This window comes from Leguminivora glycinivorella, chromosome 6 (genome assembly GCF_023078275.1).
Source record: "Leguminivora glycinivorella isolate SPB_JAAS2020 chromosome 6, LegGlyc_1.1, whole genome shotgun sequence".
Lineage (NCBI taxonomy): Eukaryota > Metazoa > Arthropoda > Insecta > Lepidoptera > Tortricidae > Leguminivora > Leguminivora glycinivorella.
Window position 1 is genome coordinate 8820807 of NC_062976.1, and position 18622 is coordinate 8839428.

Consider the following 18622-nt stretch of genomic DNA (forward strand, 5'->3'; position numbering starts at 1 on the left):
AAAGTTTATAATTATCAAGAAAGCCTTTTGTTTGCCTAAAAGGTTTTCGAAGTAATTGCCATTTTATTCGAAGTATTTTTAGACAAATATTGATGTCGTTTAACTTCCATTTACTGTATTTTAGTAGCATGATAACACACATGTAAACTATTGAATTTTTAGTTTAGGATATAAGTAATGCGACAGCATCAATTTTAGCAGCCTAAAGTATTCTTAATTTAAAATAGCAATTGTCATAAGGCCGAACGTCAACTGGGTACGACATATTATTTCTAATTAGCAAAATATACTTTATCACTCAAGTAACAACAAAGTGCTTTCCACCAATGTATTGCGCACGACACTAATATTACAATAAGGAGGCACACTGACATTTTATCCCGCCAGGCGGCGCCTGTGCAAGTGTCTTGCAGTGTCACTGCCATTCATGTGTGAGAGAGAAAACATATCATCTTCTCGCTCTCATGTATGGACTAATAGGGTGGCGCCATCTGTCAGAACCTTTGCGTGTGCCTCCTCATTAAACACAGAAGTTATCTATAGAAAGTACCTTTTTTTCCAGTGTGATAGTCCTACCATACTAAATCGCGTCGAGATAGCCCATCGTTTTTGTTAAAGTTAAATTTGAAAAATCTAAACCCTTTGTTGGCAAATATGTGTACTACACTATAGTGCAGTGCCGGATCTAGACTTATCTCGAGGGGACAAAAAATACGATTTTGGCGCCCGTTGGACTTGACTAACTTCGAATTTGGGGCCCTTTGGACGGCGCAAGAGCCTCGGCTCTTTGAAAAGGGACTTTCACTTGTAACTTGTAGCTTTGTACAGTAAACGGCCATAAATAATGCAATAGGTCTTTGGAAAGAGACAATAGGCTAGTGACCTATTCTTAAAATAAAATATTTTTTCTACTCCCGTGTTGTTATTCGTCATTTACCGTGTCGTGCATAGGTCGTTAAAACCCTACATAAAAGATGCCCGCCCCCGGCCGGCGCCCCGCGTACCCACGCATACCATATAGCTCTTACAGCATTGTCAGGTAGCCGTTACGGCTCAGCCACGACATTGGTCTAAGCGCGACAGCGGTGAGCGGCGGCCATATATTGGAGCGAGACACAGCGATGGGACTTTTCATTCGCACGTATGGCCGCCGCTCACCGCTGTCGCGCTTAGACCAATGTCGTGGCTGGGCCGTTAAGGGATATAGCGGGCCGCGGGGCGCCGGCCGGGGGCGGGCGGCGGCGCGGGGGAGTGCGAGCGACAGGGTGAGTGCAGAAACATTGCAGAGGACAAGTCAAAATACTTGTAGGAAACAGTGCGAATTTCACGAAAGTTATTCTAGAAAACTATTCAAAAGTATGTGCATGGTCGTAGAAAAAGTATTGTATGCAACGGTGTTTGACTGAGTCAAAAAATACTCGTGACGTCTTTATAACAATTTTCGGCTTCGCCTCAAATTTTTACCCACGCCACTCGTCTTTTTTGACGCACCTCCTTTAAACGCCTGTTGCATAAAATACTATTATGCAGTGAACGAAATAAAGCACCACCTAATTAAAAGGTAAATATGGGCAGTAGTTATATGTTTAAACATAATTTATATTTAATAAGTCAAAGAGAAATATATTAAGTTGATGAATTGATCGTGACTTCACTCCTCAGTATTTCATAGTAATTCCATATTAGCAAATCGTTTTGACAGTTCATAAAAAGAAGCTGATTTGACTAGTAGGAAACTAGCCTATTAGACTAAAAACTGATGTCCATTCTTTATGGCCATTTACTGTAAATGTTTTGAGATTAGGTACTTACTATAACTTCTGTTTTTATTTATAATAATTTCGTGCGCTTTACTATAAAATACTTTACATTAATCGATGTTTTTCTCAACATTTACTAGGCAGGCCATCAACATAGGAATTTATAGGTCGTTTTTTTCAGACTTGGTAATACTTATCTCATTTTCTTTAATCAATAGAGTTTAAAATAAAGCCCCTCGAAATTCACTCAATCACTCATGTGCACGTGAGATATTTTGTTTTCCACCTTAAAAGAACAGGTGCCTTGCCCGAGTATAGAGGAAATCGATGTCTTTGGGCAACTAAATATTTTAATTAAAGTAACCATCAAATGGGTAAACTCATTTACATTTTTACAAAAAAAAAGTTTTTTGTACTTGCTGTAATTTTCTTTGTCATTCTCAATACCACTTCAGGTCTTCATTGAACACTAACGATTGTGGCAATACCTACAGATGACATAGTAAAGCCCGTAACAACTATGTTATGAATCACACGCGTCTCAGTTTTGATGATTACTCATTAAATACCTGCTAAATACTAGAAAATTAATCATTTTTGATAATCGACAAGGCAAAAAAGAGATATAAGACAGGCTTTTCTGAATAGTTTTGTTCGCCAGGCTATAATAAAGCGCCAGGTCTTTCCGACAGCAAACTTAAAATAAATGTCGAATTAATATGATGCATCAGGCAACATCGCAATGTCGTCCCTTTTAAACCAATATATTCAAGAAACGAGACGACACTACGATGTTGCCACTTTTTAATTTCTTCTCTTTTTTCTAGGCTACATTATATTGTAATGTAATATTGATATACACAGAACGTAGGTAAATTACCCGCTTGGATCGACGCAAGCCTTTTAAATGTCTGAGCCGTGGATGTAATGCGTTATTTTTATGAAACAAATTGATTCTTTGAATGATCTTAAAGTTTATAAAGTTCTATGACGCGAATATAAGCTATATTTTTTCTATATGGACCAAGTGCCTAGAACACATGATATCTAAATCGTATGGACGTAATCAATAATTGAATATTTAAGTCTATAATTTTTAGCTATGTATAAATTGATTAGTCTTGAAATCAAAGCGAAGTTATCTTATAATTTTGATATCGCTATTTCATTGATATACTTTATCTGACCTTCCCAAAATACTTTTAACAAAATAAACAATAAATAAACCGAGATCCAATTGACATTGAAGTAGAATACATAAACTCCTATTAAATAATAATACCATTATAAGAACGATTAAAAGAGAAGATATAAAAGTCCAGTTATTGTCTATTATATAATACATATATGTAGGCACAAATTGTTATATTGTCCAGATTCAAACAACATATTCATCAGTGTAGATGGATAAATTTACTGTATTTTTATTAGGAAAGGAATCTATCTATAAAGGCATTTATACTTTTACACTCATGATATTTCACAGCCTCATTTTTTCGTCGTCCAATGACAAAGGCCAGAGTGTCGGCACAGTAATATTAAGTAAATTATAGATTATGCTTTATTACGCAAAATAAAAAATATAAAAAAGCCAAGGAATATTTCCGAACTGTTATATCGATATACTTCAATCTTTCGCATGTTTCACTAGATAATTTATCACAAACTTAAATATAAGCAGTCATTGTGAATGTTTGTTATGTTATTTCATCTAACAAAATAAATAATTTCTTCCGTCAAAGTTAACTTTCATATCGTCTTGTCCTCTTTCATTTTCGTTTTGAAGACAACAGTATCGATTTACTTAAAACTAAAATAGACAAAATAAAAAATATATACAAATCAACAAGGTAACAAACAATTTCGACATATATCCTTAAATAAAATTCTGTAAAAAACATTCACAATAACAAATAAAAATAAACCTATTCTAGCGACTTTATGTGATATTAATTAATTTTACCTTCCTAATCGTATAATTCCATACGAAACCTACAAATACATGGCAACAGTTTAGGTTTCATATCTTAGTGTAAGACCTGTGTGCACGCTCATATTTCTGCGGGGCGTGCGGCGTTCATGTCAAAACGATTGAACCTCATACATGTGTCCTGAGTCGACGCTGCATATGGTGCACGCAACGCACGCTCGCCCGCCCCCGCCCCGCTACACACCCCGCCGACCGAGCGTCCACTTACGGCTCAGCCACGACATTGGTCTAAGCGCGACAGCGGTGAGCGGCGGCCATACATTGGAGCGAGACACAGCGATGGGACTTTTCATTCGCACGTATGGTTGCCGCTCACCGCTGTCGCGCTTAGACCAATGTCGTGGCTGGGCCGTTAGGCCTTACACAATAAAACGCGTAAAGTGAAACCACTCATAAAATGCAGGCGTATATGAACAAGTTTATTCAACCCGTTTAATAAGAAGTGTAAGAACATTGTAAAGTAAGAAAAAAAATTTAAAAAGTGAGAAAGGAGGTAAGCCTCCTTCTCTAAGGAGTAAAGTTACTAGTAATAACTGGTACTGTAAACCTTCAACATAGCGTACATTTTATGATTGGATTAACTTTATGCTATGATTTTATGTACCAGAACGATTTTATAATCGAGATATTTCGGTTTGATTTTTCTTTAAACACCCTAACAACATAACTGACGGCAGTATTATAGAAAAGGAAAGTAAAGTAGAAGTTTATGTCTTAAGTACGAGAAATGCAAGAAACACGTAGGAAAATGCAGAAGGAATACAAGTGCTGTCAAAAACACATCTTATGATTTTAATGATGGGCAATATTATTCACTCACTCAATAAAATCTTACTAATAAAGCTAGAAAAAAGTGCAATTAACATATAAATTTTACATCTCAATGCCTAAAAAAACTCATCCTTAGATAACACAGCAATCCTTCAAACTAATGGACACTAGACAGTCTTCACTGATTCAATTAAATTTGATATTTGGTGCAAGTACTTGCTAACTGTGCCAATACCTACGTCGGATGTATTTTCTTATTGTACTTTTTTATGTATCTACCATTGAATATTTGAAATGATAGCTCACATGTCAGGGTACATGTACATTTTTTTTTTTTTTAGTTAAATGATGCCACTGATTTTAATTATAGTAAAAACTAAATGTGATGAAATTTATTCACGAGTATATAATTATAAGAGATAGATGATCATAAATAAAGTGTAGAATTTAATTTCGATAAGTATGTATATGGTAAATAAACATTAAAGAAGGTTAAAGCAATATATGTTGCGTAGAAATGCGTAATGTCAGTATATTATTGAATATAACATAGGTACTCCGTAAAACTGCTTTGAACAAAATGTTCTGCTGCGCCAGTATTTATAATAATAACAGTTCCTATCCAAATTTTCATCACAATTCCTACACCAAATTTATTAGTGATAATGGCAAAAATATTTTATACTCTTTTACGCCAAATATCATTAGTAACCTCATCGAATATTATATAGTTTTCTATCATAAGTGTTCGGGGTTTTAGGCCGATTCATAAAAATTGACTTGTTACTATTCTAATAGTAAATATTCAATCAAGATTACTAAAGATATCCACATGAACCCTGCAAAAAATGGCAATATTCTATCTATCTACTGCAAATAGGAATTACTTGAATTATTTCTAGAGTACCACATGGTTATTAAGAACTGTTTTTAATATTCCTACAACAATTTGGTGCCGTGACCAGGATATCCTTAGTTAGTGTTTTTCTGATAAAATATCTTTTATCTATATTCCGGCAAACCAGCTCTATCAGTAGAAAAATGCGGCTGAAACACGTTAGCACGATGATTGATGTTCCATACAAAATTTAGAGTTTAGCGCAAAGGTGGGCAAACTTTTTCCTTTGGGAGCCAAAATTGGAAATTTTAGAGAAGGGCCAGATTCACACCAAAATGCAATCTCACACAATGGCCACATCACACAATATTTTGAAGGACCGATGGAGGGCCGGATAACATCCTTTTGCAGGCCTGATTTGGCTCACGGGCTGTACTTTGCCCACAGCGTATTTTCTACTAACGAAGTAGGTTTACCAGAGTATCTTTAGTGTCCTATCGATACCTGTATCTTATCGTTTAGTCTGCCTTGATGTGTTTCTGTTGTTCCCTGTTGATGTTGAGCTCTTTCAGCCGCTGCCGTAACTGTGCCTTCTTGATGTTGGTCATTATCTGTGTTGATTGGTAAAGCCATGAACCCTGAAATATTAAATAATATATGCATATAGTATAAATGGTTCAGATTGATCGTAACCATAAGACTGAGATTTTCAACAAAGTTAATTATACATAAAACATATACATTTAAGGAAAATTTATGGATGCATACGTACAATGTACCTACATTACTTACGGGTGCACGTATAAGGCGACGATTTTTTTACATGTTATAGATGAGAGAGAAGCACTAACTCAACAAAGCTAGACAGAGATAACTGATTATGCAGGAGACTCTCACAGGTATAATATAAAACATACTCAAAAATAATTAATACTCAACTGAACTGATCAGTACCGAGTGTACCCACGTTAGTATTAGGTACCTACACTAATAATTAATAATATACGTACATTTAATATAAATGGTACTTATATTGTGCTAGCTTATCGTATGATTACCCTAATGAAGTAGGTACTTCGATTTATGTTACGATAAAATAAGTGTAATGTATGCCCAATCCCTAATTGACATTTGTAGAAATATAGAAAGAAAACTGTTGAATACCCCAATGTGTACTATAACTACTGTACTTGTCTAAAAAAATAAATGTCTAAAAATATTTGTGTTACTTAACAAATATTTTAATTCCATAAATGAAACGTATGAAATATGTGCAAAAAATAAGAGTAAGTATATCTTGGCGAAAAGATTAGAAACCAAAAAGTTGCAACATAGTAGTCGTCTCGCTTACACATATTGATTTGAAAGAAACGGATTTACAGTGTTACCACTTTTTAATTTCTACTCTTTTTTGCCAGACTGTACAGTCAACCAATTGGAACCCTAGGCCACTGTAGAACTATGTCATAGTGACGTTATTAATGAGATTGTAAGAAATCTCTTATCGCTTGTCATTTTGACATGGTTGTAGAGTGGCCTAGGGTTCCAATTGGTTGACTGTACCTGGGAGTTTTGAATGAAAACCTGAATCTCTCGAATCCTGGTGTTTTTGGGCTCATTTTACCGTGAATCGACAGGACACTTAACCCGACCATTTTCGAAAAAAGTCTACTCACCACCATAATCATGCAATTCAGCAATATCGGAATGGAGAACACGACTGATATGAACAGCCCTTTGCTGTCAAAATATTGTTGTCTGGAGAACAGGGCCCAATTCCTTGCTGCCACTTCGTTTATACTTTCGGAGAAATAGACGAGAAGTACTGAAAAAGAAAATAATGTTGATAATTGATAGATTAAGTTCGAAGGGCTTCACGTTTCAAACTATTCAATGATCATAAAAATCGTCTGTCAAGTAGTTCGAATTTGGCCCCCCTAGACTTGGCACCCGGAGCATAGGCCCCGGCTCGTCCCCCCTAGATCCGGCACTGATCATAAGTATCATAACGAAAAGGTGGTTCCCGCAAACCTCGAAGCTACGGTACCTATTACTTTGTCAGTCTACTGCATTGTGACCTGTCGCGAACACCGAGCTTCACAAGTCAGCGAATTTACGTAGATATATACGCATATTTGGGCCATTTTTGTTTTCAAAGTTGTCCACTCCACTTTTTTTGGATTTGGAAATTTTTATGTGCTTTCCACTCATAATCGCGAGCTCTTTCCATCCAAATAGGAGAAAAAAAGTGTCCCAATCTATCTTGACATTCTTTTTCTCCTATCAGGATTGAAAGAAATCGCGATTTTTAGTACTTTTCCTCTCCTTCTCTGTCACTCTAATGTTGAGAAGCGGCGCCTGCGCAAGTGTATTGGCATGTCACTGTCATTCATATGTGAGAGAGAGAAAAAACATTATCTTCTCGCTCTCACTTATGGACTAAGAGGGTGGCGCCATCTGTGATAACCTTTGAGTGTGCCTCCTCATTACTCCAATAGCTGGGGTCCACACAGGGCGAAGCATGTCGTGAGGCAATTTGCTCGCGCGGCAAATGTTCAATGTGCGACACGTGCCTCGAGTCTCGACTGAGGCAGGTTGGCGCGTCTATGCCGAACTTTTGCCGCGTGAGCATATTGCCTCGCGACGTACCTACTTCGCTCTGTGTGCACGTGGCTATTGATAAGAAAATCTAGAAGAGATAGGTAGATGTCGCTATACGCCACCCGAAGGCGTGTGTACATAAGGAAATGCATGGAAAGATTTGTGAGGTCCGGCGCGGCTTCCGTAGCTCAATTGGTTAAGAGCAATGCACGGATTGCAGATGTGGGTTCAAGCGTATTTTTTTCATAAAAACTAGAAGAGATAATACTTCGATGTTCCTCACATTTGCGTTTCCTTGTCAACAAAACCATTGAAAACAAAAAGCTACATTCGTTTTTCCCATTACTCGTAATCCCATTCAATACCATAAAAGGCTTACACTAAGTGGCCTGTGACCTTGACGGCTACGGTAATCGATAACACCACATATGTAATTGCGAGACAATATATCATTATCGTGAAATGTGAGAAAACAATGGCTATTTTTTACATGGCCTTTATAATTTGCCTGATCTTGAAAACGTATGTATGAATATTCGGTAAATATTCGGTATTCGGCAAACGGTATGGTATCCAAAAAAAATATAGGTGCTGTTTTGGGTCATGTTCACGATTTTTACAGATTATCACGAAAATTGAGAATATAGATTGAAAACAAAATTACGTTAGTATTAAAGAAGAACATACAATCATTTTAATATTAAAAAAATGATTAGTTACAATAAGAACATTTTAAACAAACAAATAATAATGTTTTTGGCCTTCAAAATGACAGTCGACAGGGCCGAACCCTCAAATTGCCGAGGGTGCTGCTCAAGTTAGTGTATTTAAAGCTACAAGTGACATACCTAATATTGAAGGTAATATAAGGATCATTAATATTTTATACCCGACCTTTAAATAAAATTGTAATATAATCGCTACTCTGAAGTATAATGAAGTGAAGTGCTTACTGACATGGTATTTAGACTATATCGTTAAGATTTTAATTTTTAAAGGGGACAAAAAAATTATAATTGAACAAATTTTATATGTAAATAAATCACAAAAGAGTTACTTTCGTACACAGGCTTAAAACTTTTAAACCTCAGTAAAATTGACAAATATTAATATTTGCGCCATCTAGCCGACAATCAACCAAAAGCGCCATCTAGGCGACCGTACATTTCTCGATAGTTCCAGGGTATTTATTTATTTATTTAAACTTTATTGCACAATACAAAAAGTATAAATGGCGGACTTAATGCCAGATGGCATTCTCTACCAGTCAACCATGGGCTAAACCGAGGGTACGTTTTATTCTTGACTGTCTAACTGTCTATATGTAATTTTATGTATATGTCTTTGGTAGGTATTACCATAATGTATTGATCAAATTCTCTATATTTTAGCAATAGTCTTCTGGGGTTCCCGTAACTCGGTATTTTTAAGTTTAATTGTGAAAATTAACTAAATAATATTTTGCATCAAAAAAAAAAAAAAAAAAAAAAATCAAAAAGCATTTATTTCATAACCAATTTACAACATAACACTCGCAGGTTGAGACTTCCTAGTAAGTATTTATAATACCTGTGACAGGAAGCCCCGCTCTTCCTCAATTTTCAACTACATTTATTTGTACACAGTTAAAGATTTGAGATGTGTGTGTGTGTGTGTGTGTGTGTGTGTGTGTGTGTGTGTGTGTGTGTGTGTGTGTGTGTGTGTGTGTGTGTGTGTGTGTGTGTGTGTGTGAGTGAGTGAGTGTGTGTGTTCTCGTGTCTTTTTCTACTCATCACCCTATTAACATTTCTGTTTCATCATATGTTATGTTTTGTATCCACTTCACTACGGTTTTTTTACAGTCATACCAAGCTAAGAGGTAAATATTAATTTTGTCATTTATTATATTATATAGGTGTACTGATAATGCCTGATACTGTCTTTTTCCAAATTTAGATTTACAGTACACTGGCGGGATAACACTTTTTTTACGTCTTCGTGATAACACCGTCACATCAATTTTTTTACTTTTGTGGACTCGTAGTACAGCCGCTATAACATATAACTTTCTCATAGTTAGCTGTTCACTGATTTCATAAAGTTGTTGTGTTGGGTAGCGATATGGTTTTTGGTGCATGACTTTTAGTAGGCATCTTTGACTCCGTTCAACTTCTAAGAATTTACATTTACTTGCACCACCCCAGACTGAGATACAGTAATTCATAACGGACTGTGCTAGAGCCACATAGATTTGTGACAGGAGCGATTTGGTAGTAATATGTCTCAGTTTTTTGAAGATCCATATCAATTTTCTAATCCTAGTACTGACATAATCAATTTGTGGATGCCAAGACAATCGCTGATCCAATATAACACCAAGGTATTTTGTTGATTCGAGTTTAGTAATCTGTGTGCAAGTACTCGTACAATCGTTAGGGACATTTGTGCAGTTATGAATCACTACATTTAGATCACCTCTTGGCTGAGAACTTTTATACTTAGAGAAGCATATGTAACAAGTTTTAGCTGTGTTTAGTGTAAGAAGATTATTTCTCAGCCAAGAGGATACCCTACCAAGACCAGACTCAGCCATTCTATACACTGTTTCCCAAGATTTTCCTTCGAAAACAAGGACAGTGTCATCAGCGTACGAAAACACTTGCCCATTCTCTATTTGGAGGTTTGTCAGGTCATTGATATAAACCAGAAAGAGCGTCGGGCCCAAGACGCTTCCCTGAGGCACACCAAAAATAACGTCTGCTTCCTGGCTTACATGATTCCCTATTTTTACTTTTTGTGTTCGACCCTGTAAATAGTCACTCAACAAGTCCAAGGGGGTGCCTCTTATACCAATTTGTTCTAGTTTATGAATAAGTGTGGGAAGAGATACCGTATCGAATGCCTTTTTCAGGTCCAAAAATACTGCCATGCATTTATTGCCCATATCAACGTTTTTACTTATTAGTGATGTAAGGGCTACAATTGCATCTTCCGTTGATCTGCCACTTCTAAAGCCAAATTGAGTGTCCGAAAGAATATTAAATTTATGCAAGTATGCCTTAAGTCTGTTATTTATTAGTTTTTCGATGACTTTAGAAATGGCAGGTAGAACAGATATGGGCCTATAGTTTGTTGCATCGTTTCTCTCCCCACATTTATAGACCGGAGTAACCAGTGACTGTTTTAGAGGTTTAGGAAATATTCCTTTAGTAAAACATAGGTTCGTTAAGTGACTAATCACAGGTGCCAATACTACATTAGCTAGTTTTAAGAATTTGGTGGTTACGTTGTCACATCCTGGAGCACTGTCCGTTTTTAGTCCCAAAATGATATTTCTGACCTCATCAGGGTCAGTAGGTAATAGTACAAAGGACGATCCCACAGTGTTTTTTAAATTTGCATTTCTTTGTATTGTCGGTTCCGGGGCTTTGTTAATGATATCCTCTGCTAATGCTTTGCCAACATTACTAAAAAAGCTATTTACGTAGTTTACTGATTCGTTAGGGGTAGATTTTAAATTTAAAAGTTCTATATTTTGACTTTGGTTTGAATCATAGTTTGTGATAGATTTAATTGTTTTCCACAGAGATTTGGGGTTTTTAGAGCATTTTATTAAATTTTCTCTTTCAAATTTACGTTTTAGTTTTTTAATTAAATTATTGCAAAAATTTCGGTACCTTCTATAAGTAATTTTTAATATTTCATCATCAGGAGTCATACGAACTTTTAGCTGCATTTTATTACGGTTTCGTATGCATCTCAAGACACCAGGAGTTATCCATGGCTTTAAATTTCGTTTACTTTTTGGGATATTCTTGGTTATTTTACTGCTGTCTATTGATTTATTTAACTTGCAAATTAGCTGGGTTGTAACATACTCTGGATCGTTACTAATTAAAAGGTTATCTATATTCAATTCACAAAGCTCCTTTACCGCATTTACGTAGTCAATCTGAATCTTTATTTTGTCCTTTATCCTATTAGCAGCATGATTTGTAAGGGCTATTAATACAGTTTGATGATCTGTAACGGATGTATTTAATATTGCTATATACGCTGATGTACTTTGTCTCTCCAATTTTAACATACAGTGGTCTAGGCAGTTAGTTTTACGTGTAGGTAAAACATGACCTGGTAATATTTCATGAGTTGAGAGCATATTGAGATATTGCTGTCGATTTAAATGCTCATAACAGGGCTCTTCTTGTCTGGGTATTAGGTTAATATTAATATCACCGCATATTATTATATTCTTGTATGACTCTAAAGTCAGAAGATAATTGTTAAGGGACGATATAAATGTTGAAGCGTTGGTGTTTGAGGGGGAGCGATAGATGCCTAGAATTACGGTATCAGTGATTCTTATTTCTATACATGTGGCATGGTCAATCTTTATTTCCATAAGTTTAGAATTAAATCGATTATTTACATATGTTACTACCCCATCATTTTGGTTTTGATTTAGTGAGGTAGACATAGACGAGTAATTTAAAAGCCGTGGGATAGGTTTATCTAGGTGTAAACGACATTCTGATAGTAAATAAATATCAGCATCAAAATCTAACTCAGCTAGTGTTAATGTCAAGTCGTCAAGATTTTTATAAATACTTCTGATGTTTTGGGAAATTATTGTTAAGTTCATATTATTATAAGGTATAATTCTTTTAGTATCATGAATGTCACATACAGCAGAGAACGCAGGCTCATTTTTATCTATTTCGTTTAAAATATTAGAATTACAAATCATTTAATGATATTTAAGTAGAGACTGATTTCCTTATCAGTATAGTTCGTTTTCATGGTGTGTTTTTTAAAGACTTTAATTATTGATGACTGGTAATTGTTATAGAGCAGATACAGTTTGCTATTGTTTGTTTTATGTGACGAAAAGTGTAAAGTCAAAATATTTTTTATATGGATTATTAAGTTTAGCATATATGCGTGAAATATTGTGTTATGTGTGTGAGAGAGGAGTGTAGAGTAACAATAATAATCACTAAGAATACAGAATATGCATGCAAGAATAAAATATGTAAAATCTAACCAGATAACTACTAGATATAGTCACGTTTCCTGGAAAAGTCTCTGTACTTGTGACTCACTAGATGTTTAGCACATTTTTATCTCAATAACTCTTGAGTTCGTAGTTTTTTTCCTTACGTACACTCTTCCAAAAGATGTCCAGCAGAAAGTGTAATTCTTCGACATTGCATACAGCTCACTAAGCAAATTTTAAACTAAGGTTCAGCCAGTCAGTTATCCAAAATTTTATTCTTGCAAATATGACAACCAAAAAAACATGGAGGAATCTGCAATATTTTTTAAATCATGTAATGTATCTTTTTCTGCACCTTAAAACCAAAAGCACTTTTACTTTAATTCATGGATTTGCAATTTAAATGGCCGTAACTAGTTTATTATGCAAGCAGCCATTTAAAATATGGCTCATTATTCAGCCAATGACACGCAGTATTACCCAAGGCCTTGTAGTAAATAATAACAAGGTACATGTAACAAGTTAATGACATGTTATTATTAAGTTAAGAGTAGCGAGGGAAAAATTACATAATAATATGTCGAATTGCTCTTTTTTTCAGCATACAGTATGGTTTTTTCATCTTATAGCAATCAGTATGTAGATGCGGTTATCAGAGGTGTGAGGCTTTATTTAGGTAACAAAAATGTATGGAAACTCTGGGGCACCTTTTTCTCCTATTGGCATAGTGCTCATGACCTAAATTCACTAAAAATATCAAAATAAATAAAAAATTGATAAAAAAAATATAAATGCTGAGTGAGCACTTTTTAGGTGTAAAAATGCCGAGTTTTAATTGTTGAAATAATAATTTTCTCTTAGGGCCACTTGCACCAATGAAAGTGGAGGGTTAACCCACCATTTTATATGTATGGAATTTGACAGATGAAAGACCCTGAGTTATGTGGTTGGTGCAAGTGGGCCTTAGTTAATTAAGTTGGCTGTCAACTGTCAAATTCCTTAAAAAATGGTGGGTTAACCTTCCATTTTCGTTGGTGCAAGTGGCCCTAAATGAACTTAGCATATTAGTACACGCAAAATCCCACATGTGTTAAAAACGGCAACTGCAAACAGTGCACTTGCCTGGTTGGTTGCTGGTAGGGCTGCCACTTCGAATTTAGCCAAACCCGGACAAAGATACAAAAAACCCGGACATTTGGCGTAAATCGCATTTTTTCCCGGACGAGTCAGAATTTATTTTTAAAAAACATGATGAGATGAGATTTTTTAACCATTGAAAGTTTGTACGAATACGGAACCCTCGGTGGGCGAGTCCGAGTCGCACTTGGCCGGTTGTTTAATAAACAGATATTAGTAAATCAGAACTTAGCATATTACTTAAATACAATGTGCAAAATCCTTTCGTGAAAAGTGTTGGTTTTCCCGGACACTTCTTGAAAACGGCAACTGCAAAACGGTGCAACCCGGACGGATGGCAGCCCTAGTTAGCAATAAATATGATAAGTGATTGTTTTCATATTAAACTTTAATTTACACAAGGAATTTGATAGCAGTAAATATCAATCCACGAAAACCCCAAACTGTATATTGATATATAGAATTCAATTTGTTATCTTTCAATATATCTGCACAAACACAATGATTAATGAATTTTAGTTTGTATACTGTTAAAAATACAATCAATCTGTTATCAGCAAATTACTTAAAATTGATGAAAATGATGAATGATAAATAAATGTGTCTAGACTAGACAATCAAAACACCCCCAACATTGTGGAAAAACTTTTTGATCTCACAAAATCTTTGTATATTAAATATTAATTAACCACCCAATGCAGATTTACTTTCAAAAGCTAACTTGTTTAATTCAAACAATTTAAATATATTGTAATTTGTAATGGAGATAATGCCAAACATATGCAGAAGGGGCTATTATTAGGTGTATTTTCCTGTATTTTAATCTGTCGTCTATTTAATTTAAGTAACATTACTCACATTTATTGGTCTAAGCTGCAGAAACATGGATTTTTCACCACCACACACTTAAAACAGGTCAATACTTTAGTTTTGTGCTGAAAGTTCCTAACTTATACATGTCAAAAGTAGAAAGAAAGGAAATTGACTTACATAATTAAAACCGAAATAAATTACACATATGAGAGAAAAAGTGACCAAGGCCTCCAGTGCCTGGAATCGAACCAGCGTATCCTGCAATCGCGGCAGATGCCTGTTTCCACTCAGCCACCCAGGTCACAGCTGCTGAGGTCGAAATTATCTCTCATATGATTATGATCATATGGTTATTTAGAATTGACTTACATAATGTTATAAACAGCATAACTTGAAAGTTCCCATAATTCCTTGTTGAGAAGCACATGAACGTTACCAGTATGTGAAATGAGAGTAAAGCTATCAACCAGGGATCACGCCATTCAATCTGAAATGAAATATTGAGTTCTTAGTAATTAATCTATGTAGACATGTCTATGTCTATATTCAGTGTTCTGCTAAACATGCATATTTATAACTCACAGAACACTTTATTAAAGTATAGGCATATACTTCTGAAAGTTAAAGGACTGTATATTACCAATAGTATTGCATACAACGCAAGTTAGTTTCGGTTCAATACATATCTACCTAAAATTATATTTTAAACCATCTATATTTAGATTCAGACTGAATATCTTAGCACCAATGTTTTTTTGAACAAGTTTTAGGGCCTACGCAGAATCTATATAATCAGAAATATAGCAGAAAGAGGTAAAAAATACATGTATCGGGGTATCAAGGTACTTACACTGCGGATATATGAAACGAAGTCAGATATCTCATTCACTTCAATAAAACCTTCCATAACGAGAAAAGTAGACTATTCTTCGTACTAATTGAATCTCAATTTTACTAAATCAATTTCAGCCACACAACAAAATAAAATAAAATAGCTGTATGAATTACAGAATTCTGACATTTGAGTCCACAGATAAATACAAATAAAGTTCGGGTTGTGTTCGGAATCAGGTAATGAACGTAACAAAATAATGCCAGCGACTGTGCCAATAATCTGTCAAGTCGTTTCTGTCACTAGAAAAGAGCACAAATCTAATAAATGTTGACAGACTTTAGTACGGAGTTAGGCTCCCCACAGACAGTCTTAAAAATTCATAATCTTAAAAAAAATTTGTATGCAAATTGACAGTTCAAACTGACACTGACAGATTGACTGACAGTTTGAACTGTCAATTTGCATACAAATTTTTTTTAAGATTATGAATTTTTAAGACTGTCTGTGGGGAGCCTAACTCCGTACTAAAGTCTGTCAACATTTATTAGATTTGCGCTCTTTTCTAGTGACAGAAACGGCTTGACAGATTATTGGCACAGTCGCTGGCATTATTTTGTTACGTTCATTACCTGATTCCGAACACAACCCGAACTTTATTTGTATTTATCTGTGGACTGAAATGTCAGAATTCTGTAATTCATACAGCTATTTTATTTTATTTTGTTGTGTGGCTGAAATTGATTTAGTAAAATTGAGATTCAAGTTATGGAAGGTTTTATTGAAGTGAATGAGATATCTGACTTCGTTTCATATATCCGCAGTGTAAGTATTAGACCTTGATACCCCGATACATGTATTTTTTACCTCTTTCTGCTATATTTCTGATTATATAGATTCTGCGTAGGCGTTGGGAGGAGTAAATGCCCTAAAACTTGTTCAAAAAAACATTGGTGCTAAGATATTCAGTCTGAATCTAAATATAGATGGTTTAAAATATAATTTTAGGTAGATATGTATTGAACCGAAACTAACTTGCGTTGTATGCAATACTATTGGTAATATACAGTCCTTTAACTTTAAGAAGTATATGCCTATACTTTAATAAAGTGTTCTGTGAGTTATAAATATGCATGTTTAGCAGAACGCTGAATATAGACATAGACATGTCTACATAGATTAATTACTAAGAACTCAATATTTCATTTCAGATTGAATGGCGTGATCCCTGGTTGATAGCTTTACTCTCATTTCACATACTGGTAACGTTCATGTGCTTCTCAACAAGGAATTATGGGAACTTTCAAGTTATGCTGTTTATAACATTATGTAAGTCAATTCTAAATAACCATATGATCATAATCATATGAGAGATAATTTCGACCTCAGCAGCTGTGACCTGGGTGGCTGAGTGGAAACAGGCATCTGCCGCGATTGCAGGATACGCTGGTTCGATTCCAGCCTCAGGCACTGGAGGCCTTGGTCACTTTTTCTTTCATATGTGTAATTTATTTCGGTTTTAATTATGTAAGTCAATTTCCTTTCTTTCTACTTTTGACATGTATAAGTTAGGAACTTTCAGCACAAAACTAAAGTATTGACCTGTTTTAAGTGTGTGGTGGTGAAAAATCCATGTTTCTGCAGCTTAGACCAATAAATGTGAGTAATGTTACTTAAATTAAATAGACGACAGATTAAAATACAGGAAAATAAACCTAATAATAGCCCCTTCTGCATATGTTTGGCATTATCTCCATTACAAATTACAATATATTTAAATTGTTTGAATTAAACAAGTTAGCTTTTGAAAGTAAATCTGCATTGGGTGGTTAATTAATATTTAATATACAAAGATTTTGTGAGATCAGTAGGCCTAGCACATGATGGCCGCGGGAGTATGTCGCCGCGAGATAGATGCCACATCTTCTTCTAACTGTATTAATGACATAAGGACGGGTAGTCCTAGGCCTACAGAAAGTTTTTCCACAATGTTGGGGGTGTTTTTATTGTCTAGTCTAGACACACCACATATATTTTTATTTATCATTCATAATTTACATCAATTTTAAGTAATTTGCTGATAACAGATTGATTGTATTTTTAACAGTATACAAACTAAAATTCATTAATCATTGTGTTTGTGCAGATATATTGAAAGATAACAAATTGAATTCTATATATCAATATACAGTTTGGGGTTTTCATGGATTGATATTTACTGCTATCAAATTCCTTGTGTAAATTAAAGTTTAATATGAAAACAATCACTTATCATTTATTGCCAGCAACTAGGGCTGCCATCCGTCCGGGTTTCCCCGGATTTGTCCTAGTTTGGAGGCCGTCCGGGGGCCGTCCGGGCGGGGAGTCAAGAAGTGTCCGGGGAAAACCCGAACACTTTTCACGAAAGGAAGCACCACATTGTATTTAAGTAGTATGAGCGAATTTGAGTTGACTGATTAACTAATATCTGTTTACATAATAAACAACCGGCCAAGTGCGACTCGGACTCGCCCACCGAGGGTTCCGTATTCGTACAAACTTTCAATGGTTAAAAAAATCTCATCTCATCATGTTTTTTAAAAATAAATTCTGACTCGTCCGGGGAAAAAATGCGATTTACGCCAAATGTCCGGGTTTTTTGTATCTTTGTCCGGGTTTGGCTAAATTCGAAGTGGCAGCCCTACCAGCAACCAACCAGGCAAGTGCACTGTTTGCAGTTGCCGTTTTTAACACATGTGGGATTTTGCGTGTACTAATATGCTAAGTTCATTTAGGGCCACTTGCACCAACGAAAATGGAAGGTTAACCCACCATTTTATATGGAATTTGACAGTTGACAGCCAACTTAATTAACTAAGGCCCACTTGCACCAATCACATAACTCAGGGTCTTTCATCTGTCAAAT

The 18622-nt window shown here is 35.3% G+C and overlaps 1 protein-coding gene across 1 annotated transcript; it reads right to left on the reverse strand.

The window, feature by feature from the left end:
- Positions 1-1489: 1489 nt before the first annotated feature.
- On the reverse strand, positions 1490-15905 carry LOC125227165 (transmembrane protein 18). The gene is made up of 4 exons (XM_048131392.1): positions 15736-15905; positions 15255-15372; positions 7036-7184; positions 1490-5997 (listed from the first exon to the last, which is right to left on the reverse strand). The coding sequence occupies exons 1-4, from the start codon at positions 15790-15792 to the stop codon at positions 5878-5880; spliced, it is 444 nt and encodes a 147-aa protein (XP_047987349.1). The 5' UTR covers positions 15793-15905; the 3' UTR covers positions 1490-5877.
- Positions 15906-18622: the final 2717 nt, after the last annotated feature.

Excerpts from the sequence above, each read along its gene's own strand:
- LOC125227165 (XM_048131392.1), bottom strand. The coding sequence starts at position 15,792 with ATGGAAGGTTTTATTGAAGTGAATGAGATATCTGACTTCGTTTCATAT. Across the intron at positions 15,373-15,735 it reads TCGTTTCATATATCCGCAGT|ATTGAATGGCGTGATCCCTG; the intron begins GTAAGTACCTTG and ends ATTTCATTTCAG. Across the intron at positions 5,998-7,035 it reads TGAATTGCATGATTATGGTG|GGTTCATGGCTTTACCAATC; the intron begins GTGAGTAGACTT and ends TTAATATTTCAG.